General features: G+C 37.7%; 1 protein-coding gene across 1 annotated transcript; it reads right to left on the reverse strand.

Annotated features, from left to right (window-relative positions):
• Nucleotides 1-1,231: 1,231 nt before the first annotated feature.
• On the reverse strand, nt 1,232-12,652 carry LOC130164911 (lymphocyte antigen 75-like). Its single transcript, XM_056369907.1, has 21 exons — nt 12,506-12,652; nt 12,306-12,400; nt 12,075-12,125; nt 11,908-11,949; nt 11,695-11,801; nt 11,402-11,539; nt 11,198-11,306; nt 10,994-11,053; nt 7,510-7,682; nt 7,328-7,397; nt 7,186-7,221; nt 6,590-6,699; nt 6,362-6,496; nt 6,155-6,266; nt 5,817-5,879; nt 3,053-3,154; nt 2,911-2,946; nt 2,301-2,410; nt 2,075-2,209; nt 1,871-1,979; nt 1,232-1,581 (listed from the first exon to the last, which is right to left on the reverse strand). Exons 2-21 carry the CDS (start codon nt 12,364-12,366, stop codon nt 1,514-1,516), a joined length of 1,827 nt encoding a protein of 608 aa, XP_056225882.1. The 5' UTR covers nt 12,367-12,400; nt 12,506-12,652; the 3' UTR covers nt 1,232-1,513.
• Between the last annotated feature and the right edge of the window lie 13,975 nt (nt 12,653-26,627).

Below are 26,627 nucleotides of genomic sequence, written 5' to 3' on the forward strand. Positions count from 1 at the left end.
GTCGATATATGAGGATATAATTGAGCTCTCTTCTTTGGTTTTGGTTTGTTGTGTAGAATGAAGTTCATTCAGTCACTGAACAATGATTTACTGATGGCGTGTAACTTATTCATACTGAAATTGGTGCTAAAACATCAAAAGTATGGCCAAACATTTTTCATAAGTCTGTGTCAAAATACCGAAATAAATGCATTTATGTGTGAGAATCCCCCTCTTTATGCTCTTGGCCAACACTTCTCCTTTTACCACTTTCATACCGCCGTCATGCCTGGTTTCGTGGTGACAAAAAACGGAGATAAAAGGAAAATATATCGGAAAAAATATTGGACTTCCATCCGGTGAATGCAAACATGACTCCACATGAATCATTGCAGTGATTGTTTCCTTTAACTGCTGGATGTGTTTCTGCTGCCCCCAAGTGGTCAAAAAAGTCCTTGCAAAGTACAGCTGCCCTCTAAGCACTGTAATACATTTAATGCTTTATCAACTTCTATTGTAAAAATGCCTATGGTGCAACCAGGTGGTGACATGGCTGTACTGCAGGAGCACATTTTTTTGAAAGTAAGACTCACATCAGCTGCTCTTTAAAATTAGGAGGATTTGTTTCCAGAGTTATGTCTTCTCAGGAACTCTTCAGACTAAAGTTTGACGACCACAAACAAACTGAACCATCTTACCTAGTATCTAAAAAGTGAAAAATAGTCTGCCTGAGACTTGTGATCTTTGAAGATTTTGTGAAATTTCTACAGTTGAACAAAACAAAACTTGCTGAAACCAGGAAGATCAATTAGGAATTTGTTAAATGTATCACACTATCTTTTCCCAATACAATACACATTGACCTGTAAAGTTTGAAAACACAAGTCTTGTACCTTTCGTCATTATTGAGGTTTTTGAGATGCAGGAAACATCATACCCATAAAAACATTCACAGACCAGCTTACTTCACTGCTTCACACGAATATGGTTTTTAATCAAAAGCAGACTTTTGAATTTAATCGTATAATCAACCTTACGTTTATCAAATAAACTAAGCAGAAAGGTAGCTGTACCAACATGACTTGCAGAAAAATCATTAGTATTAATAAACCTATAACACTGACATTTCATTTCCTCAAACCCTTTTTGTCCAATTTAGATGAAAAGAGGAAAGCTACACAAAGATCTTTGGGTACCACTTTACAATAGACTCCCCATAAAAACACTCACAGACCAGTTTGTTTCAATGCTTCAGACTTTTAATCTTATATTAGACAAGAAAGAAGAGTTCACTGCAGAATAAAGTTGTGCTAAAATCATTCTTTTCATAACACAGTTTGCCTCCTAAAAGACGATCCAGCTCCAGTTTAACTTGTCGCTTCATTCCTTAAGTAGCGTTACAGCGATAGAGAGGAAATATAGAAGTGAAATGGGATATAGAGCCTTCAGGTTATATATGAGGCTGATACAGATGAGTTTGCAAAGATAAACACCAACACATATGAATGTGTATGGTGGATTCTGACAGGAATCATCAGCCTCTTTTGACACAGATAGACGGGCGATGGTTGCCACACCCCATATCATCCCAGCACTTCTCAGCTGTGAACATCAAAGACAAAGGAGTCAGTCAGTGCAACACAAACCAAAACATGAAACAATGGGTTTGTACTTTATCACATCATTGTCACTGGTGAGAGACAGATGGCTGTCAACACAACAAACTGTAAACTGTGGTAAATCTAATAAGTTAAAAATCAACATTAAAGCCACTTGAATTTGATAAAACCAAAGAATATCTAATTGAAATTGGATTACTTCCTTTTTTTTAGCCTTTGTTATTTTAACTCACTCATACAAAAGTGAACAGAAATAATGTGTATTAACTTACTTCTGTCATTCATTTGCAAACAGTGCTGGCTTCCGAGATTGTTAGGTTCTCCTTGACACCAGTTTGTATAGTGGAAAGGACTGCCATCACTCCAAAACCAAATATTCTCCTAGATAACAGAGTCAAAGAGATTATGAGTTTTAAACAAAGTTATTTTTTATGAAATGCCATAAGATAAATGTTGCATAATGATGAATAAAATACCTCTTGTGCGTCAGAGCCTCCAATCCATGTTTGTTTGTACTCATGAGTGATGGTCAGTATCAGCCACTGAATTTGATGGTAGTCCTGTGTGCTGTGCACCGATGCCAGATTTGCACCCATGAACTGACAGTTTCTCTACAGTGAAGAAAGACAGAGAGAGAGTGAAGCTGGACACTAGTTCACCTAATGTGCAAGTCAACACAAACAGAATAACCTCAGTGATTACCTCAGCTTTAGCCCACGTCATGGGTTTTGGAACATAGCGGAAACAGCGACCATTGATCTCAGACCAGCCAGCTGAACAAGACGTGGACCTCTTGACCAGGTGACTCTCAGCTGAGGGCAAATAAATAGTAGTTGGTAATTTTGAGTTTCAAGTTAACATTTCTGCATTTAGATTTTCTTTTTCAAATGGTAAAAAACAACAACAAATAAAACAAATATCACTGAGTAACATACTGTATGTAAATGAAAAAGAATTGGCCCTAAAATCAATCCCTGAGGAACCCTGAAGGTTATTTTGGAGGTTTTGGAGATGTTATAAGAGAAAGATAGTAAAACTATTTGGAAACAAGCCTTTCTGCAGAAATCAATACACACACTCTGATGGTCTTTCTTAATCATTAAGATTCCTTATTGTTTAATTATAATGTTACCTACTCAGACAGAATGATCCTAGGTTTTCCTGGATTGTTATATTTGTAAAAAGAAACCACTCCATTAACACCATTTAACATGTTTTTGCTTATACAGTAAAATTTTGCTTTCTGATCTGAGTGATCTGTGTGATCAGAAACATCACATTTTAGTCAAAATCTAAAAGAATACTCACTGACCTGTTTGAGTTTTCTCAGGCATGTCTCCTGGAAGAGCTGGACAGTTTGAAATATCAGTTATTTCATTGGTTGATCTTTACACAGACAAAATACCAAAAATAATCTTTGTCTTTTTTTTAATGCCACACTCAAAACTACTTACCTGCAGCTCTGGTCAGTGCCATCATGGCACAGACAAGCAGACACACAGTCAGCATCTTTGTAGTTGGAGGACGAGAGAAAGAGCAGCTCATAAATATCATTACTTATTTCATCATCTCTCACAAAATGAGGAACAGAGGACACAGGAGGCATGAGATAAAGTACAGTCACAACCGCAAAGAGAAGCCTTTGACAAACTTAAAGGCTTGTTCCCATCAGTAATATAAGTGCACATTATACAGTATATACATACTGTGTATATATATATGTGTGTGTAATTTTAAACATATGCTTTTTGCAGTTTCAAAGTCGTCATGTACCTTGAAATTTCACATAGTAATTTCAACATCTTTATCATTATGACATGTTTTGTTTATCAATCAATCAATCAATCAATCAATCAATCAATCAATCAATCAATCAATCAATCAATCAATCAATCCATCTTTATATATGATAATATATGAATAAACCTCATTTATATAGCACTTTTCTTTTTAAACAAAGTTATAATAAGAGAAAGAAAAAGGGGAATTAAAAACCAGAAATTACAAACAAATGAAAAAACAAACAGATCATAAAACACAGGGTAATGAAATGAAGTTACATGAAAAGATAAATTATCCATATAATCGAAAAAAAATACAACTTTAAGTGCTAAAAATAACAGTAAATGTGCAAGTCAAAATAGACAGCACTAAAAGCCAGGCTAAATAGGTAAAGGCAAATGTAATATGTGTACATATACTTAATGTCCTTATAAATACAAAATTAAAACATAAAAATCAAAATCATCAATGAAACCCATTAGAAATTGCATCAATTACATATATTGACTTACATATCTAGCCTGAACAAATATGTACGTAATCCTATATAGTACACATATGTTACATAAATATCTCTCTATCTTATATTGTCTTACATATGTCAAAACAAGTCATAAACTTATATCTTCATATATGTGTATGTATATTATTATATGTTATAATAATATATCCCCTTATAGGAAACATACTGTATGTGGCAACATCACTGTTGAAATAGGGACATATATGTCATATATTATATTTCTGTATAAGAGGTATCCACACTCTTAGACTTAGACTCTTAGGCTGGACCCGAGGAACAACCAAGAGACAAACTACCAGACGACCTGAGAGACGTACTGGATACATATAAACCACATTAGACAAGTAGGTATCCGAGTACAGTATCCTGATTTTTGAGTCTTATTTTTGTGAACAGATTTTACACTCTCTTTTATCTATCTAAAGCACAAGCTCTTTCACATGAGGGGGTGTGAGTGTTATCTTACGACAGTCTTGAGAAACAGTGAACCCTTCCTTAAATGGAAATGTTCTATTCGCACGACGTGTTTCTGCTTTGCAATAGATGTTATCTTAATCCTCTTTAGACGGGAAGTTGTACAACTATCAAATGCTTCGCAGAAGTGGTGTGTACAATACCCTGCAAATCTTTGTGAAGAAATAAAAAAAAGAAAATATACACAGCAGGATAAAGGACATTAAATATTCTTCTTTAAAAGGGCAAAGTGTTTGCATTTTAGCTGCAGAAGCCCAAGATCTTTTTGGGTAATCACCACGGTGTATTTGTAAATGAGTGAGGAATTTAAATTTAGAGCCTGAAAGTCTTTGAGACAAATCTTAATCCATATAAACTCAAACTGATTAGCAGTTTGAAGGTACATCATGTATAAGTGATTAAAAAATAACATGTGCAGCTACATGGTAGTATGTTGTAAAACACAGTAGTACATAGCATTGACCATAAGAAAACAGGAAAGCTTTTTTTTGCCTCGACATGACTTGCAGATAATATCATCAATAATAAACCCATAAGTGAGACATTTCTCAGAAACAGCATTCTGACATTCAAGCAAGAATTGTGAAAACGTTGCATCAGAATAAGCATTGACAGAAGGTTTCCTTTGATGCAAAGTCATTTTTGAAGGCTGACTTTGTCTCTTATGTACACTAAATAATTAGTATTATACTATAACCCAAGCATGTGAGTCCATGTCGTCCGACCATGGCTGCAGACAGGTGTGTTAACACCTGATCTGAACGGCCACACTCCAGAGAGTGAAATGTTGGCTACACAAATGGTTGGACACACAAACACAAACCCCCTGACAAAAATAGACAAATGACACCAATATGTTTAATTTGTTTTTTATTCAAAAGCAGACTTTTGAATTTAATCGTACAATCAACCTTACGTTTATCAAATAAAGTAAGCAGAAAGGTAGCTGTACCAACATGACTTGCAGAAAAATCATTAGTATTAATAAACCTATAACACTGACATTTCATTTCCCAGTCATTTCCTCAACCCTTTTGTTTTGTCCAATTTAGATGAAAAGAGGAAAGCTATACAAAGATCTTTGGGTACCGCTTTACAATAGACTCCCCATAAAAACACTCACAGACCAGTTTGTTTAAATGCTTCAGACTTTTAATCTTATATTAGACAAGAAAGAAGAGTTCACTCTGCAGAATAAAGTTGTGCTAAAATCATTCTTTTCATAACACACTCAATTTGCATAAAAGACGATCCAGCTCCAGTTTATGTCACTTGTTGCTTCATTCCTTAAGTAGCGTTACAGCGATAGAGAGGAAATATAGAAGTGAAATGGGATATAGAGCCTTCAGGTTATATATGAGACTGAAACAGATGAGTTTGCAAAGATAAACACCAACACGTATGAATGTGTATAGTGGATTCTGACAGGAATCATCAGCCTCTCTTGACACAGATAGATGGGAAATGTATGTAACACCTTTCATCATTCCAGCACTTCTGACCTGTGAACAACAAAGACACACGAGTCAGTCAGTGCAACACAAACCAAAACCTGAAACAATGGGTTTGTACTTTATCACATCATTGTCACTGTGGAGAGACAGATGGCTGTCAACACAACAAACTGTAAACTGTGGTAAATCTAATAAGTTAAAAATCAACATTAAAACCATTTGAATTTGATAAAATTTGATTACTTTCTACCTTTTTAAAAAAAATTATTTGTCATTTAAACCACTCATACGAAATTGAACAGAAATAATGTGTATTAACTTACCTCCAAAATTCATTTGCAAACAGCCCTCGCCGCCATGACTGTTACTCGGTTCTCCATGACACCAGTTTGTATAGTGGAAAGGACTGCCATCACTCCAAAACCAAATATTCTCCTAGATAACAGAGTCAAAGAGATTATGAGTTTTAAACAAAGTTATTTTTTATGAAATGCCATAAGATAAATGTTGCGTATTGATGAATAAAATACCTCTTCTGCGTCAGAGCCTCCAATCCATGTGTCTTTGTGCTGATGAGTGGCGCTCAGTATCAGCCACTGAATTTGATGGTAGTCCTGTGTGCTGTGCACCGATGCCAGATTTGCACCCATGGACTGACAGTTTCTCTACAGTGAAGAAAGACAGAGAGAGAGAGTGAAGCTGGACACTAGTTCACCTAATGTGCAAGTCAACACAAACAGAATAACCTCAGTGATTACCTCAGCTTTAGCCCAAGTCATGGGGTTTGGAACATAGCGGAAACAGCGACCATTGATCGTAGACCAGCCAGCTGAACAAGACGTGGACCTCTTGACCAGGCGACTCTCAGCTGAGGGCAAATAAATAATAGTTGGTAATTTTCAAGGTAATATTTCTATTTAGACATTTTTTCTTTTTCTAATGGTAGAAAAAAAAAACACATATCATTGAGGGATAACATATATCGATGAAGGAGAAGTGGCCCAAAAATTGATTTTTGAGGAACCCCGTAGGTTAATGTGGAGGTTTTGGAGAAGTTATAAAAGAGAGATAAAGAAGAAAACTAGTTAGAAACAAGACTTTCTGTAGAGTTTTGTAGGAAATCAATACAGTACATACTCTGTTGGCTTAATTCAATCATTAAGATTCCTTAACAACCTCTTCTGACAAAATAATACTAGGTTTCACTGGATATTCAGATATATATGTAAAAAACAAAATAACCACTCTATTAACACCAATTCACGTTTTCGCTGATACAGTAAAATGTGGCTCTGTGATGTGTCTGATCAGAAACGTCACATTTTAGTCAAAATCTAAAAGAATACTCACTGACCTGTTTGATTTTTCTCAGGTATTTCTCCTGGAAGAGCTGGACATTTTGAAACAGCAGTTATTTACTTGGTTCATCTGTATACATACAAATACATAAAAGTGGATCTTTGTCTTTTTTTAACGCGATAATGAAAACTACTTACCTGCAGCTCTGGTCAGTGCCATCATGGCACAAACAAGCAGACACACAGTCAGCATCTTTGTGGTGTGAATCTACAGCAGGTGATACACAGACGACAGATAATTACCTCACACAACACTAGGTCAAGTCACAGCAACCATCATATTAAATGAAGGAAGACGATGAGGTGTGTTTGTAGTGAACCTGCTGCAGAATGATCTTCTCTTCTTTCTTCTCAGCGTCGGCCTGTGGTGGCTTCAGTCTTCCTGTGTGGAGAACAACACTGAGGAAAGAAAGACCAGCTCTTAAATACTCTGACCAACAGGTACAAAAGCAGGAACTGACCACGTACAGGGACGACACAGAGACAGAAAGTCAAACAACTAACAACAGAATGCCAAATATTAAAAAGCAGATCCGGAATGGCTTCATCTCACTGATATTTATCTAGACATGCTGATGGTCCAACAACGCCCTGTTGTCAAAGTAAACTTTAATGTCCTCTAAAGGAAAAACATATGTTCACTGCTTTAAAAGCAAATAAGGGATTAATATATTCACAAGTCTGTAGAAGCGTGTGACAAAACATTAAACCAGCCATGACCTTCATCTGATGAAAAGAGAAAAAATATTGACTTTGAGGATGGTGCTTTGGTTCCTGAGAAGTCCAGAGATGCCAGTTTCACACCCTTGGTTCAATGAAGCTTCACTCATCAAGATTTCATCGATCAGATCACTTTGTGTATGTGAAATGGATCACTTGTAGCAAAAGCGTAGGTTTGGTTTTATTAGTTGTAGGGATGTTTTTTGTCAGATGATCACTGTCTTTTTTTTCTCATTCATGTGCAAACGTGTCCACACACATTCACATATAAAGAGTCTGACTCTGCACAGAGCTTATTTAAGTTGAACATATGTTTGCTGATATAACTTGTCTGAAAGTTTTTCTTGTGTCATGATTCTTTCTCTGATTTTAAACAGATACATCACATTTATTTTTAATATTGATGTGATAGATTTTCAAAATTAGAATCACTTCCTCGTGGTTTTCTGCCTCCACCACTCACACTAGTGTCAGGTTACATCCCTGTTTGTCCAGAGTCATATCAAATATTAACCATTTGTTTGAACAATTTGTCGTGATTGCTGTGTGAGGTCTTGAGTAATGGCTAAATAGTGTTTTGTGAGGTCACACTGAACTTGGCCTTTGACCTTTGACCACCTGAACATGATCGGTTCATCCTTGAGTCCAAGTGAATGTTTGTGCCAAATTTGAAGAAGTTTTGTCAAGGTGTTACTTAGATATCATGTCCACGAGAATAGGACAGACAGACGGACAGATGGACGGACAACCCTGCCAGCACTTTACAACTGAAATGTAAATATTATATCAGCTGATGTTCAGTTGAGAAAGTGACAGTTCATTGGATACACCCAGCTAACATGAATACAGTGTAATTTAACAGTCCTGAGATAAGTGCTACCTTTTGGAAGGTTTTAATGTTCAGTTTTAGATAAGAAGAGGGTGAATATTTCATCAGGTGAATGCAAACATGACTCATGAATCATTGCAGTAAGTGTTTCCTTTGCTTCAGAACCTTTGTATAACACTGAAGAAACAACTGGATGTGTTTCTGCTGCCCCCAAGTGGTCGAAAAAGTCCTTGCAAAGTACAGCTGCCCTGTAATCTCAGTAATACATCTAATGCTGCATCATCCTCTGTTGTAAAAATGCTTGTGGTGCCACCAGGTGGTGACATGGCTGTACTGCAAGTGCACATATTTTTAAAATAAGGAAGACCTCCTCACAGCAGCTCCTCTTTACAATTAGGAGGATTTGTTTCCAGAGCTGTGGTAACCATGCTTTTTTATTTATTTATTTACTTTTTGAAATACTAACCATGTCTCATTCTCAAGAAACATATCTAACTTTGCAGTATTTACAGTATCTCTTCTTTCCTCAGCGAATTTTGTGAAATTTCTACAGTTGAACAAAACAAAACTTGCTGAAATCAGGAAGATCAATTAGAAATCTGTTAAATGTATCACACTATCTTTTCCCAATACAATACACATTGACCTGTAAAGTTTAAAAAACACAAGTCTTGTACCTTCCGTCACTATTGAGGTTATTGAGATTCAGGAACATAATAATATTTACAAGTTAAGCTCTCCATGACACCAGTTTGTATACTAGAAAGGACTGCCATCACTCAACAGTCAAACTTTCTAAATAACAGAGTCAAATAAATGATCAGTTTTAAAAGTTTTTTTTAATGAAATACCATAAGATAAATGTTGTGTAATGATGAATAAAATACCTCTTGTGCGTCAGAGCCTCCAATCCATGTTTCTTTGTACTCATGAGTGGCGCTCAGTATCAGCCACTGAATTTCACCCCCTGTATGTTGTGCACCGATGCGAGGTTTGGTGTTCATAACCATTTACATTTTCGGACAACGTTGATGATTCTTAATTTTAATGGTGAAATGCAGGTTTCATATTTTTATACATATTTGGACAAAGGTAATGATTTTTATTTTGTAGTGTGAAATGCAGCTCACATATCCTAGTACATATTTGGTATGTCACACTGAACGCTACTGTGAGGAAAGGTCAAGTCTGCGCAAGTCACCGTAGCAACGGACTGTCATGGCGACTGCCAGAGCGCTCCTCGTTACCCAACATGTGCCTATTGCCCGAGGCATGAGCCCCTGAGGAAAATGCAGCAAATTACACTTCCCTTTTTACCCACGTTCCCTTTTTACTTTAATATCATGAGATTGTAAAAGTAGAAAAGTGCAACATGACAAAATTGATAAAAAAAATTAATGTTTTAGCATGTTAGCCCAGACAGAAATGACATATATGTCCCTATATCAAGAGTAATGTTGCCATACATATATTATTATCACATATATATATATCAGAGTAAATTAAGATATATCCGTCCCATTCTCGTGGACACGATATCTCAGTAATTATGACAGAATTTCACACAAATGGCTCATATTTTATATGACTCTGGCTAAACAGGGAGGTAACCTGAAACTAGTCTGAGTGGTATACAACCACGAGGAAGTGATTCCAGTTTTTAATGTAGTTTTACTCCAAACAAATGTATATAACCTTTTGAGTGTTATCAGTCCTTGGTGTGTCATTGTCAAGTGAATTCAAATTAAATGATGCCAGTTTCTTCCATAATATTGCAGCATAGAGATGGCTGCATTTTTTAAATTATCTAAAAAAAATTACATATATCAACTGACAAAGTTTTAAATCGAGATGAAACACTGAGTGCAGTTTATTTGTATTCTCATGTAATTTTTATCCAATTAAAAATAGATAAATGAAGCTAAAAAGACAAATCATCATGTTACATTAAAGCTTAGATTGAGGAAAATGATACCCGTATAATCAGAAGATATTACTCAGTCAAAGACCATCAGCTTCTTTCAGTGCTGAAACTTTTTATTTGCATCAGACAAGAAAGAAGAGTTCAGTCTGCAGAGTGAAGTTGTGCTAAAATCCTTCTTTTCCATTAACAGAAAATCCAGCTCCAGTTTATTTCACTTGTCGCTTCGTTCCTTAAAGGAGGCGTTACAATGACAGAAAGGAAATAAAGATAGGAAATTCAGGTTATTGATGAGACTGATCATGTCTGCTCTGCAATCACATGATGATTTTACCACAGACAGATGGGAGTTGAGCTTCACAGTCCTTGTCATCCAAGCATCCCGAAATATTTTCTGCAAGTATCAAAAACACAGGAGTCAGCCAGTGCTGCAGAGACATCGCCACTAACAGTTAAAGGCAGAAACCGCTTTCACATGAAACTTTGATTCCTTAATCATTTTCATACTTTACATGTTTCTCAAGGTGAGTTGATTTACCTCCAAAGTTTACTTGTAAGCAGTGGTGCTCGTGCTTTGCAGGCTCCACACGACACCATTGATGAAATATATCAAAGGACAAATGATCGCTCCAGGACCAAGAAGGATCCTGCACCGGAAAATCGACTACTGTTTGAATCCATATTAATTAATAGAATACTATTTACAAAAGTGTCCGACATTGTGTAATGATGAATCACATACCTCTGCTGTATTATGGCCCCCGACCCATACTTGTCCACGCTCATGTCCGGCACGCTTCATCATCTCATGAATATCATTGGCCTGCTCTGCGTTGTACACTGATGCAAGGTTTCCCTCTCCAAAAGACCGGCAGTTTCCCTACAGTGGAGATGAACAGAGTGGAGTGGGCAGTAGAAACAGCCTTCAAAATGGAAAACTGTGAGGAGACGCCTGTTAGCCAGGTGTGCAAGTAAATACATCATTAAGTTTTATTTAAAAAAATTATATTTTGAATAAGGAATTGAGCTAATTACCTCAGCCTCGCCCCAAGTCATCTCTTTTGAAATGTAGAGGAGACACTGAGTGCTGAACATAGTCCAACCCTCGGGGCAAGATGGAACCCAGCCGCCGAAATCGTGCTCTAGTGAAGGGAGTGTCAAGAACATGGAGGTGCAGCATTTCAGTGTATATGCAGGAGACCATTTTGTATAAACAAAAACAAACCAATTTTTATAATATCCACCAACCTGATGGCATTCCCCAATTATCTTCATTGTCAAATGGATGAGCTGGATGAGATGTACATAGAACATATGCTCTTTTATTTATTTATTCTTTGTTATCATTACTGATATATTCATGTCTCAAATGGACATCATCATTAGAAATCAGAAGACATGCACTGAACACTGACTTGGTGGAAAGGTTTCCAGTGGCATCTGTACATCTGGACCTGGTGGAAGAGCTGGATGGAAATAGTTTGACACCAGTGAACAGTGGTGGAGAAATTGACCACACGGTATATTTTCAGAAAGTGTCTCCATTTACCAATATGCAAACTACAAATAGAGAGTTGGAAAAAAATTGGAAATATGTAAAATACATAAAATACATACTTAAAAAAATGTTCTCAGTGAACACTCACCAACAGCTCTGGTCAGAACCATCATGGCACACACGAACAAAGACAAAGTCAGCATCTTCATGGTGGATGGTGCAGATGTTCAAAACGATGACGTCCTTTCATAAAGACAGACATGTTACTCATAACTCTGCAGGGAGCAGGAAACTTCTACTGACCATCAGTGGTTGAAATGAAGGAAAGAAGATGAGTTTTTAGCAAACCTCCTGCAGGATGAACTTCAGTTGACTTCAGTCTCCCAGTGTGAAACTGCTGAATAAGGACCAGCTCTTACAATAAATACTCAGACAAACAGGTAGAAAAAACCAGGAACAGACGCCACCCACAGGGACGACACAGGGACAGAAAGTCAAACATGACTTTGATCCAAATATTAAAAGGCAGATCCGTGAAGTTGTAAATGTTGGCAGAAATGACTCATTGCTTTATTTCACTCATATTTATCTAAGGATGATGTTGGCATGACAACGCCCTTATCAAGTTTCACATACTGCCCTATAAGTCAGCAGGCAAGCAGTCAAAGTAAACTGTGATGTCCTCTAAAGGAAAACGTTTGCTCACTGCTTTAAAAGTGAATAAGGGATTTTGACATTTCTGTAGCAGTGTGAGGCAGAACACCAAACCAGCCAACACCTTTAGGTGCTGCTCAACTAGTAACGCCACACCTAGTTTAATGAAGCTTCACTCATCAAGATTTTATGGACCAATTCACTTTGTGTACTGTGAAATTGATCGCTTGTATTAAGGGTGTTGGTTTAGTTTTATCTGCTGTTTTTTTGTCAGGTGGACACTTGCTCTGACAGATATTTGATATATGAACTGATGGCAAACTCTTTCTGTAGAGCAGCTGGTTTGAAGTCGAGTTGAGAATATCCCCGTCTTTCGGTCTTTATCATAGTAATCAACATTTTGCAGAAAACGCACAAACCTGGCAACTCTGCATAGATGTTACGGGTAACATAGAGGAGAGTTAAAATGGCATGATGGGTAAAAATATTGGGAGAGACAATTCAGCAACACATTAACATTGACAGGGACAAGGCAATGTTATTTAGTGTTGGTTACATTAGCAGCTTAAATGCTGAGGTTCTGTCTGTGTTTGCATTTGTTTTTTTTAGATCAAGGTTCAGGGTGAGGTCTTTTTTTAGTTTTAATGCTTTATTCATATATGTTTGATTTTTGGTGAGATGTTCAATCATTTGAACATTCATTGAAATGACACCCTTTCAGAAATTTAGATTACACAGCTGATTTTTGTAAGAAGTCAGAGGCCAAAAAAGTTGGAAACCAGTGGTTTAATGTTTAACAGTGAGTAAAATCTTCACCTTAAAAGTAACTAGTAACTACAGCTGTAATGCAGTGGAGTAGAAAGTACTTTCTCTCTCTAACGAACTGTAGGGGAGTGGGAGCACAAAGTATTATAAAATGGAAATTCTCAAGTAAAGAACAAGTATATAAAAATGTACATAAGTACAGTACTTGAGTAAATGTACTGAGTTACTTTCCACCACCGTTTCTACTACAGCAGAGGAGGTTAAATATCAGTGGATGGAGCTGCAGAAATGTGTAAAGTTCACCACAGATGAACTCAACTCAGGTGTACACGGCTGGCTTCATATAACCAAAAACAAAACGTCCTAATTAAGACAGGTAGCCTTTCATTACCTCTTCCACAAATATTCACTTGGGTTTGTGGAGGAGACGACCACACGTACGCAGCATCACAAAGTCAGAGAGTCAGAGAGTCAGAGAGTCAGAGAGTCATAGAGTCAGAGAGTCATAGAGTCAGAGAGTCATAGAGTCAGAGAGTCAGAAAGTCAGAGAGTCAGAGAGTCATAGAGTCAGAGAGTCAGAAAGTCAGAGTCAGAGAGTCATAGAGTCAGAGAGTCATAGAGTCAGAGAGTCAGAAAGTCAGAGAGTCAGAGAGTCATAGAGTCAGAGAGTCATAGAGTCATAGAGTCAGAGAGTCAGAGAGTCATAGAGTCAGAGAGTCAGAGAGTCAGAGAGTCAGAGAGTCATGGAGTCAGAGAGTCAGAGAGTCAGAGTCAGAGAGTCATAGAGTCAGAGAGTCAGAGAGTCAGAGAGTCATAGAGTCAGAGAGTCATAGATTCAGAGAGTCAGAGAGTCCTAGAGTCAGAGAGTCAGAGAGTCATAAAGTCAGAGAGTCAGAGAGTCCTAGAGTCAGAGAGTCAGAGAGTCAGAGAGTCATAGATTCAGAGAGTCAGAGAGTCATAGAGTCAGAGAATCAGAGAGTCAGAGAGTCATAGAGTCAGAGAGTCAGAGAGTCATAGAGTCAGAGAGTCATAGAGTCAGAGAGTCATAGATTCAGAGAGTCAGAGAGTCAGAGAGTCATAAAGTCAGAGAGTCAGAGAGTCCTAGAGTCAGAGAGTCAGAGAGTCAGAGAGTCCTAGAGTCAGAGAGTCAGAGTCAGAGAGTCATAGAGTCATAGAGTCAGAGAGTCAGAGAGTCAGAGAGTCAGAGAGTCAGAGAGTCATAGAGTCAGAGAGTCAGAGAGTCAGAGAGTCAGAGTGCAGCTTCACTTCTACTGTAGGAAAATGAAAGGGAACCTTGAATCGTGCTTCCACATTTTCAGTCTGGTGTTCACGTTGCAGGAAGTGTGTGGATTGAGGATAGGGATGTGCCGATGGGCGATGATCACCTTCTACTTCTAACCTTCTTTCAGTCTTCATATAAATAACTGTAAAATTATTATGCCACTGTGACTGACTGACTGACTGACTGACTGACTGACTGACTGACTGACTGACCTGTGACCTTATGTGACAGAGGCCACAGGTTCCTGCTCTAATGACAAACTCTATATTACAAAAGTTTGAAGATGGATGTCAACAACTCCAGCCTCCTCTTACTTTGTTTTACCTGAAATAACAAATGTAGCAGCAAATCAGAGTATTTCATTAAACTTGCAGTAACTGTCATTTTCCACTTGGGGGCAGCAGAAACAGAAATTAGCATCATTATCATCAATGGTCAACTGTGGAGTTTTCTTGATAAGAATCAAAGTCTGTGTTAATATTCAGTGTTAGTCATCAAGACACAATGTGTGTATCATTGAAGTCCAGTCACTTTCATTTCATATAAATTGTTTTCAAAAACAATTCCTCTTAAAAGTTTGGAACTTAATGTGTTTACTTTCACGCTTGCAGTCATTTTCAATGCCTCAGTGTAGTAATGTTGACATGTCCAGGCCACGCCCCTGGAAATTTGTTAAGAGATTATAATAAATGTGAAAATAAATACAGTATATTATACATGTTGGAATGGATTAATGTGAAAGAAATAAATGTACAAATGTTACAAAAAATGTGGAAATGAATAAATAAATGTGAAATAAATTAATATGACAGAAAAAAAATATATATATTTTTTTAAATCATCACAGTCAATTTATTTATTCATGTATTCATTTATTTCACATTCAACATTTGGGAGCCCAAACCACTCAAAGGGAAAACAGGATGAAGGTAAGGAACCACTACTTCTTACCTCGTTTCATCTCAAAGGGTGTTAACATGTTCAACAAACAAAGAAGAAAGTGGAGCTAATAGGTTCCATATTTTCATACCTAAATGAAGCAAAAATAAAACCAAAATATAAATTCCTTAAAAATTGTATGTAGGAAAATTCAACAGATTATAAAAAAAGTTATCCATCGTCTCCCCAGGTTTTAAAAGTTTTTCACACCAGGTTAATTCGAATATACAACAAGGAAGAAAACAAACAACAGCCTTTTATCCACAGAGGAAACAATTTGAACTGTTTTAGAGGAAGTACAGAGGCTTCAGGAAGTAATTAGGCCACTTCTTGTTACTCTGTCGTAGATTTACATTCAAATGGGGGAAACTGCTTTTTTGGTCGGCCAAAATCTACGCTCAACAAACAACAATGACAAAGTTACTACATGTCTAGAAATTTAGTAAAAACCAAAAGCGGAAATCTCTCATTCACAAACGTGTCCACACCCTTTGCTGTGGTCAGCTGCTTCCTGTTTGCTTTAATTACGCGTGAGATGTGTCCAGAGCTTGATTGAAGTCCACCTGTGGCAAATTGAATTGATTGGATGTAGTATAGAAAGACACACATCTGTCTACATAAGAATAATAATAATAATAATAATAATGATAATAATAATAAAATATAATAAGTAGAGACATGAGATGAGAAATAAAGTGGGGATAATTACTTACCGGCCTCTCAGACTGCCTCAGACTGTAGACCTGCTTCAAACAAACCTACACTTAATTGGACACACGTCTCTCCAAGACAGTCGCAGCACATGCCCAAATATTTGTCTCTGTTACCTAGACAACAAAACATAGTTGAAGCTCAATGTGAGATCTGTGCAATAGTTTATAATCCTTTGAATGGAACATGAAGGAGTCACAGATGATGCTGCCTCGCCTGTTTCTGCATTTGGGTTCTACTTCCTGTCGTCTGTTCAATTATCCAAAATTTCAAATGGAAATTTATAAGGGGAAGAAATGTGGAAAAGAGGAATTTCTGACTTACTCTCTTCTGGTGTGTTGTCTTCAGAGTCCACCATCCCTACCAAGGCAATGACGATGACAATGACGATGACGATGCCAATGATAATGATAATACCAGCATCAAGGCCGATGGCAAACTGGGGACCTAAAAGAATGGAGGGAATATTTAAGCAGTGGTGGGAAGTTTTACTTAAGTACGACGTGCCAATAAATTCCATTACAGGTAAAGGTTCTGCATTTAGAAGAACACAGCAATTGTACCAAGAAGTGTCATGATATGTGTCAGTTAAGTTTCTGTTAATTCTACAGAAAGAAACAAAACATATTTACTTACTTAGATCCTCGGTCAGCTCTGGAGTGTTGTCTCTATCTGGCACTGTCGAACAGTTCAGAAAAATGTTGGATGAATGTGGAATAAAGAAGTTTTTTTTAGCTGATAAAATAAATTAATTTAAAAATGTGCTACAGCCAATCCGTCATCCATCATTATGATTAATTAAAATCACTCAAAATCCAGATTTTTCCATGTAATTTCTCACTTTCCCTCTGTCTTTGTAAATGAAGCTAAAACAAACTAAATTTAAGTGTAATTAGTCACTTAACAGTAACTTGGAAATGTCAGGTAGAAGTGTAGTAAACGAACGTACCTGTTGAGGAAACATGAGTAAGAAGCAAAATGATGAATCCCACTGCTGCTTTCATTATGTCTGGTTAAATCAGTCAGCTGTAAAATTAAGAAAGAAAATCCTCCTTGTTGTGAAAATTAAGTAGTGCCAATCTGTCACAGTGATAAAAACAGTAACCTCTGCTTCCTTTTATAGTGTCTGAGGAGGGAAGTTGGTTTCACATTTCTGAATGGTGCCAAAGAACATAAAGTGAGCTGTGGTTCTGCAGACGGAAACATCCTGTTGAAGAAGGAATCTCATCCTGTGGAACCGATGCGACAAAGAACTGAGGCTGTGGAAGAGCGAAGGGAGGAACTACCTAGTATTACAGCAGTATGGTGTTCCTAATAAAGTGAGAGTATTTACCATAATGCTCAAATATTCCTACAGTGACTTGAAGAGGTTCAGGCATTTAAAGTGCACACAGTGTTAGCTGTAGATAAATAGATATTATCCTGATTTTCTGTGTGTGCACTGGGATTTGATGGAAAATGGAAATGACTATGAAGAGAAGAAATTATATCTCGGCAAAAAGTTGGTTCAGATTTTAGAAAGAGAAAACATCAATAAAATGAATCCAAAAAAATCTAAAACACCTACTACTATTAAACCATGATAATTCCTTTTCAAAACACCAACAAAACATTCACAAACTTTTAATTCATAATAATCTCTATAGTAAAAGAGAATTGAAATGAATTAAACACTTGTCGCATCTGTCATTAACCAGGTGAAATATTTTTGCACATGCTATTATTACCTGTGAGAGCCCAGTCGTACCGTGTTTAACTTAACAGCCAAACTCTGGCATTTGACTGATCTGACAAACCAAAGATTTTATACAAGCATCAGTAAAAATATACCTGCAACAATTGACTGAAAGCTTTAGTAAGTAGCTTTTAGTATGCTGCACCTTTAAATATCAACAGAGAGCTGGCTCAATGTCAGAGGTTAGAGAAAGTCTGAAATATGGGATGTCTCATCACATCACAGTAAATAAAGGCAATAACAGCTTGGGTGAATAGAAGTTGAGTCCTTGACAGCTTTAGATCGATCTTACAACAAGGTGGAACTCATTGTTTTCATACACAGAACGTTCTACAAAGAGGGAAGCAGAACGTCGACCGTCTGATGGTTTTACTGGAGACGTGACACAAGGTGAGTTCAGGGAATGTGCATTTATTCTAATGATGATCTGCAGCACAGGTTCCTCCATCCATCCGCAGGACACAATATAATGTATTTATCATTAGGGTGCACAGTATGGTACGTCATGTTTAGTTGACGTCCACAGAGGCTGCATTTACCCAGGTTTTATAAAGTGACGCTCCTGCAGACGCTGCCCCCTCCCGTCTGTCTCCAGACTGATCCGTCATCTCGTGGCGGGAACTCCCTACCTGCTGTCCACCATCTTGCTGGTGCTCGTACACAAAGACCAGGCGAAAGGTGAGTCACAGATTTCTCAATAAAAGAGATAAACTGTGATGTTATTACTTACTAAAAATAATGAAAAAAAAGATGATGATTCCTCAATAAAGACACAGTCAGGAGCAGTGCTTTGATATTCATTTTTTATTTAAATTTTTAGGACATTTTCAGAAGCAATGTTGAGAGTTAAACTGTGAAAACATGTTGAAGAACAGGTGGAAGAAATCATATGACTCATAATAATAATAATAATAATAATATTTATAATTAATTACCTACTTTAACTTTGATTTTATTTTCTACTTATGTGTCAAAGCGTTCATGCTGACAACCTTGACCTTCAGTCCATCAGATTGGGGCATTGTTACTTTTTCACCACTAGATGGAGCCAAAGACACGACCCACTGACCCAGATCTGATTCCCTCCAAACTGTTTGATGCTTTTTCCCCCTAAACGTGTTTATATGTAGAGTTTACCTGTATTTACTGTCTTCTCATGAGACAATACACATTTACATTAATGCCATTAATACTACTAATAATAAAACTTTATTTGTATAGCACTTCACAACATTTAATATGAAACAAACAAATCAAAGTAACAATTAAAATAAACATCACACAATTACATTTTTTTGAATAAAAATGGAGAACTGACTCTGTGAGTCTGGTGTCCTCTGGCAGGTTGATCTAAAGGCCTGAAATAAATGGGCAGCCAGTGCAAGGGTGCTGTGTGTGTGTGTGTGTGTGTGTGTGTGTGTGTGTGTGTGTGTGTGTGTGTGTGTGTGTGTGTGTGTGTGTGTGTGTGTGTGTGTGTGTGTGTGTGTGTGTGTGTGTGTGTGTAAACTAAAAATAACACTGAAATACAAAGCGTTCATGTCCACCTTTGGGAGCAGGGAGACGTTGTACACCTTCACTACATCGTGTTGTGCTTGAAGACAGCAGGAGGAAGTGTGTAGTTTGTCCTGTGTCTGTGTCTGTGTCTGTGTCTGCGTTCACACACTTTCACAGGGATGTGGTCAGAATAATTGGCGCATTATAGAGACACAGGGTTTTAATAAAGTTCAACAGGAAGGTCAGAGCGTGAGAAACAGCTCACAGAAAACAGTGTGAAGCTCTATTGTCACTGTATAGAGTATATATATATATATATATATATATATATATATATATATATTATTAGACCCACAGTTTTGTTGCTACAGCCAACCCTGACCTGATGTGGGTGTTAGTGGTTTAATAAGTTCATGCAACGTCATAAATGTGTGAAGCAAATCTACATCGTGTTGAAGGCTGACCACAGCGAGTGTATTTCTAAATCTGCAGCAGCTCTTTTCTCGTTAATAGCGCCGTGTGAACACGTCCTCGCATGAAATACAAACACTGTGAAAGAACATGACGGTCACGTACTGAACTCTGCTGTGATGATGTGTTCAACCTGTGACAGAGGTAGAGCAAATGTTATGATGTAACATGGGATGTAGAAGTTGCCACCATTAAAACAGTAATTACTGCACCAGCCTCAGTCTTACCTACATGATCACTGATTGAAGAATAGACATCAGGCTCTTCTGGTTGCCATGGCTTGGTACTTGCTCCGGACTCTTTTGGTTCTGTTTGGAAACACATTAAATGAACATTAACACTATTAACTGGCCAGACTGTTGTTTCCCGCCTTCCTTCTGTAAGTTACATGTGGGTTTAATCAAACAGGTTCTTCAGTATTGATAATGATAGAAAGATTAACTTTGTTGTATCTTTGTGTATTATTAATTTAGGGTTCCCACTGCAACAAATATATTTTTGTTTGTTGAATTAATTTCTTAAAACCTTCCATCTCGTAGTGACGGTGTCAAACTGCACAACTTCTTCTATGTAGACGGTTAAATGAACATCTGTTTCAGCCTGTGGTTTTTCTCATGTGGTTTATAACTGAAAGGATCAAATTATCACCTGCATCAACATCTTAGACGTACTTGAAAGGAAACAGTTTTCAGTCTTCAACAGACGGACTGACATCTACTCATCCTGTCTGTTGACATGAGAAAGTTTAAAACAGTCGCCATGTTCAGATATTTGACTGAACGTGTTCTCTAATGGAAGTGCCACTGATCAGGAATATCTACAAAATGTTGTTCCAATCCAGAGGGTTCAACAAAATGATTATTATTCATCCTCTGGGAACCATTAATGTGACTGAGATATTTCAGTCTGGACCGAAGAGGTAGAACAACTGACCAATAGAGCGGCATTGCTCTGTAGAACCACGCTGCTATCATTTAAAGAACATGTGATATACCTTTCTCCTTGCTTGGTTTTCTGACTGTAGCATACGTCACGTTGTGTTGATCAGCCACATGATCACCACCTGTGACAAAGAATAATGATTATATAACAAACAATAACACGTCATTTTCTATCCATGCTTCATTTTTGTGCTTCTGCGCCGCCGACAGCCATTTTGTTTCCAGGTTGTCCATTCTCGTGGACACAATATCTCAGTAACGCCTTGAAGGAACTTCTTCAAATTTGGTACAAACATTCACCTGGACTCAAGGGTGAACTGATTACATTTTGGTTGTCAAAGGTCAAAGGTCACAGTGACATCACAACACACTTTCTTAGCCATTACTCTTCAGAAAGACTTCACAAAGCAATTATGACAAAGTTTCACACACTAGTCTGAGTGAAGGAGAGATACAACCACAAGGAGATGAATCTAGTTTCATATTAATTTTTAGCTCTTTTGCATTAAGTATATATATAAATACACACACACACATATATATATATATATATATATATATATATATATATCTTATAGTACTTAAAATGTAGCTTAAAATAAAAGTTCTTAAAGAGGAAAATGTTTCATTAGAGTTTGTCTGTGTTATAGTGGATATAAGAATATTATTTAATAATATCAGTTCAGTAAAAGTGAAATAAAACATCTTGGTCTTTGGACAAGCTGGTATGTCACGTGATGTGTATCAGCCACACCGTCACCACCTGTGGCTGAAGATATTGTGACTGTATTTGTTTTTCATGTTACTGTTTCGCATACTGAACAAATCATGGTATTAAAATAGATTTTAAAACAAAATTCCTCTAATAACTAAGACAAACTTTTAGGAACACAAATTCCCTGTGGTTTTGTGCTGCAAGAATGTAAATCCATGAAACATCATGTACCTTTTCCCTTCCTTGGTTTTCTGACAGTAGCATATGTTGGATTGTATGGATCAGCCACAGCATCAACGCTTGTGGCTAAAAACAAACAAACAAACAAACAAACAAACAAACAAACAAACAAACAAACAAACAAACAAACAAACAAACAAACAAACAAAAAGTCATCTTATATCCATGCAGCATTTTTTTCGTATTCATTTTTAGCTGTTTTGCATGTGCTTATGAAGCATTTTAGTACTTAAAGGTGTATAACTAAGACCAAATGTGTTGCACCAAATATTTTCTGTGTTTTTATATATATTATGTAGATTAATAATGTATATTATTACATGTATAAACCTTTGTTTAAATACCAGTAAAAGTAAAATAAAATAAATGTCATGTACCTGTTTCCCTTCTTGGTTTGTTGAGAAGAGCATATGTTGCATGTGGATCAGCTGAAGTTTCATTGGCTGAAAGAAACACACATGACAAAAGAAAATAAAAGACATTTGTAATTAAAAGAAATAACACCAGGCAAAAATTCTTACACAGATTATTACATGATGCAACCTGAAACAGTACAGTATATTTCCATTCCTGTGAAATCTTTTTATCAGGAGTCTGGTCGCCTTTAAGACAATATAAAGATTAAAAAAACACAGTATTTTTGTTCCAATTTAACTGGTGGTCATGTTATCTGTTGATGCTCCAGTATGTGAAGTGTAACGCGATGTTGAAGACCTTGTTGAAATAAAGCTAAATATCACTAATTAATGTAAAATGCATATCTGTGTCAATATCATTCAGACATTAGTATGAAACTTTCTGGCCAGAAATAAATTACAGCCCCGCGATGGGATTCAAGCTGATGTGCAACATTTACATAATTAAAGTAAGTAATACAACTTCATACAACAATGTAATTGAAAATGTTAAACACATCTATAAAACATCTCACATAAATTCATACAGTTAATAAAGTGATAAAATGAATACACAACTCCAGGAACTAAAGCTGCAGTAAAAGCAGCGTTCAGCAGTTACCTGTAGTGGTGATTCCTTCATTTTTGTCTCCTGTACATTTGTGTTTTGTACAGTGTAGTACCCCCACCACCCCCACCACCCCCACCACCACCACCATCAATAGAACAGTGACAACCATCCACGGCCGGAGGGCAGGAGGGGGATCACTGAGGGCAGGAGGGGGATCACTGAGGGCAGGAGGAGTCTCCTCATGATGTTCTGAAGAGACTGAAGGCACTACAGAAAAAAACCAACTTCATGATGCAGCTCTCATTACACTTCTTCTGTACCATCTGGACCATATGCAAAACAACCAATCAATAACCAATATTTAGTTTATGTCTCACCTCTGACAGCCAGCAAACTCTGCGGTGATTCTCCAGCTCCAGAGATCTTACATCTGTAAAGACCTTCATCTGATTTGGAAACATTTTGAATGGTCATGTTCCCTGTGTACCCATGCTCGATTAATTTGTCGTCTTTATAGAACTCAGCTGCGAGATCATGGGAACTGTCCTTCTTTTTGCAGTGAAGAGTCACGTTGTCCCCCTCCGTCACTGGCTCGACAGGACTCTCCAAGATCACAGAACCACCTCAGGAATATTCAGGAGAGATTTTATGTCAAACATGTTATGATGTTTATTTACAATATTATGTGTGATGTCTAATTAAAAATACTTCAATACTGCGATGTTGAGGACAGAAAGACAGTTACTAGAGACAGTTACTAACTAAAACTCACTAGTCACGGTGACGTTGAGAGCGTTGCTTTTCCGTCTGTCTCCGTCCTCACACCAGTATTCTCCACTGTCTGAAGCAAATGCAGGATCAATGCTGCTAGATCCTGCTGATGTCACCCAGTTTGAAGTATTTGTAGGAATTATTTCCTTCAGTGTCCTCATCACTGTCCATTCAGCTGAGCCATCAGATGTGCAATTTATAGAGATGGACTCATACTCAAAGAACTGCAGTCTGTTTGGAAGAATACAAGGAAAAGCTGCATCTGAGACAGAGACATAGAAGAAGAAATGAGTGAATGTCTTACAGCTTCTTGGTTCTGAATCAAAACTAAAAACACTTTTTTTAAGAGGAAGGTTTGTAGTGAGTATTACCATGGCAATAATGACATTTTTAATGATATTATAACAGTCAATGAAATTCTACATGCACAACGTAAATTATGGCAACATGTTTTGTTTTAAACAGTTATAATATCTGGTGAGAGACAAAAGCCGAGCAGCAGCGCCCAGAGTCTTGGTCTGTGGTTCAGAGTGTGACCTTGTTTCCTCTCATATATTCTCATGCTTTTGTCTCATTAATACAGATTTGATTTAAGAACAGAGTCTTTCATTGCAATGACTGTAGCTTACCAACTTGTTGAGCACAATAACTGAGCTGCACATGTGCAACCAGCACCATCAACACGTTCATCACTGGATAGACAAAGGGAGAGAGCTGCATCAGACACACTGCAGATCAGCTCACATGCAAAGTCACCTGTATTTTGTGTATTTTGTGTATTTTGTGTATTTTGAAGAAATGTGCAAGTGATATAAATGGATAATGACATTTTGATTGCACTTAATTTTATGGTTCACTAATGAGAACGTTGTATTACTGTACCGTAAAATAAAATAGGTAGAAGTAGAATAATAAAGCAGATAAATTATCTTTCTTCTGTCTCTGCTGCTAATAGAAATAAATTTAACATAACATTATGAATTTCTCTGTATTTAAACCTTGTACAGGAAGGAGGAGACACCCAGTACTCACTCGTCCTCATGCAGAGAGCTGTGACCTCCATGACGTCTCGCTGCTGACTGTCTTGATATAAGACTGAAAAACAGACAAAGTGAAATGGAGGCGAGGACCTCCTCTTCCTGTTGAGCTTATTTTTTGACGCTCATGCATTGACAGGTTTGGTCTGTCTTTAAATATTTGTGTCACGGAGGCAGAAATATAAATGTGAAACCAAAATAAAAAACCCCACAGTCTTTCAGTGCAGAGTTTAAAACTGAATGTAAGGGAGGAAGTAAGACCCAGCAAGTAGCTGACATGAAGCTACAGTAGGTTGACGACTGTTATTTGTCAGGACCAAAGAAGCAAGTAGTGAGGCGCTTGGACACAGGAGATCACTATTACTATACATTCCTCTTTCCTACCAACATTCAGTGTTGGTCTCTTATTACCATGACCACGATCATTCCCTGAACTTGAGCAAAAGGTTATTATTGCAAAATTTGCTTAAGCTAATCAAGTTTTTTATTTGAATAGTGTTGGGACTCGTCATTCAAGTGACCAGATGTCTCTTTGCACCACTGGACAAAGGAACTCACAACCCACAGTTCCTCACTGTTCACACCTGGGGACGACCCTTGACCCCACAGACCTCACTGGCCAGCCAGTGTGGGTCAGCATGTGACATGTGACCCCCAAGGGTGTCACCAAACAAAACCAGATCCTCTGGCCCTCCTCTAACTCTCTTCCCTTCTTGGCTTGCTCTCCTTCTTCAAAGGGCAACAAGGCCCCAGCCCAGGTCAGCTCTGCTACCTGAGAAACCAGCTCTCTCGCCGGCCTGCTACCAGCAGCCTGCAAACACTCTTCTCCTCAACAGCAGCGACCTGCTTCGGATTAACTGTGAGTGAACCAAATCCTCTTCAGAATCAGCAGCTACAACACAAGGCCAGCTGATTTTCAAAGCAACAGGAGTCGTAGCAGAGTTAGCGTGGAACAGCTAACTCTTTGAGGAGAACAAAGGAGATAACAGCAAAGCAACACAGGCCAGGCAGGACTTTAATCCACCAGGAAGCCTCCCAACTCACTGGACTTTACAACAACACTGGAAAGGACCTCTTTGTTTGTTCCAAGGACTGGGTAACGTTAACTGACTGGGCCTAACTTTTCCAAACACAGCATAGCACAGCATAGCTAAGCAGCAGAAGTCAACTTTGTTAATGTACTTGTTGATTAATGTCTTGTTGTTGTAATGTTTGCTTAGGTTGTGGTCAGTCATTCATTCACACACATAGTAGTACGTTTCAGTTCTAGAACTTGCATGAAGCTAACTTCCCCCCTCTAACCTGGTACCTTTAGATTACATGAACCAGGCTAACTCACACCTTCCCTCCCACACACACCAGGTGGTCTCAGCAGCCATTTTGAGTAGTTTCTTTGTATGCTGTTACGTGCACCCTGTTTGTGTGGTGTCCCGTCCTCTCTTGCTGCTACTCTTGTCTCCCAGTTCCCTCTGCCTGGTGCACACCTGGGTGGAATCAGCACTCTGGGACAGAGAGAGAGAATAAGAGCGGCGGAGAGTGCAGAGACAGAGGGAAGGAGACACCCACACAGAAAGCTGTACCTGCGGTTAGGGTTCTTTGTCCTCTCTTCCTTCTCCAAGCAGGGTATGTTCCTCCACGCACAGTTAGGTGCGGAGGGGTTTTGTTATTTTAGTTTATGTTATTTTGGGCTGGAGATTACCGGTAGTTAGGTTAAGTTTGGGTTTAGGTAGTCTAGGAAGAAGCGCTGGG

The sequence above is a fragment of the Seriola aureovittata genome, chromosome 23, assembly GCF_021018895.1.
Source record: "Seriola aureovittata isolate HTS-2021-v1 ecotype China chromosome 23, ASM2101889v1, whole genome shotgun sequence".
Taxonomy (NCBI): Eukaryota; Metazoa; Chordata; class Actinopteri; order Carangiformes; family Carangidae; genus Seriola; species Seriola aureovittata.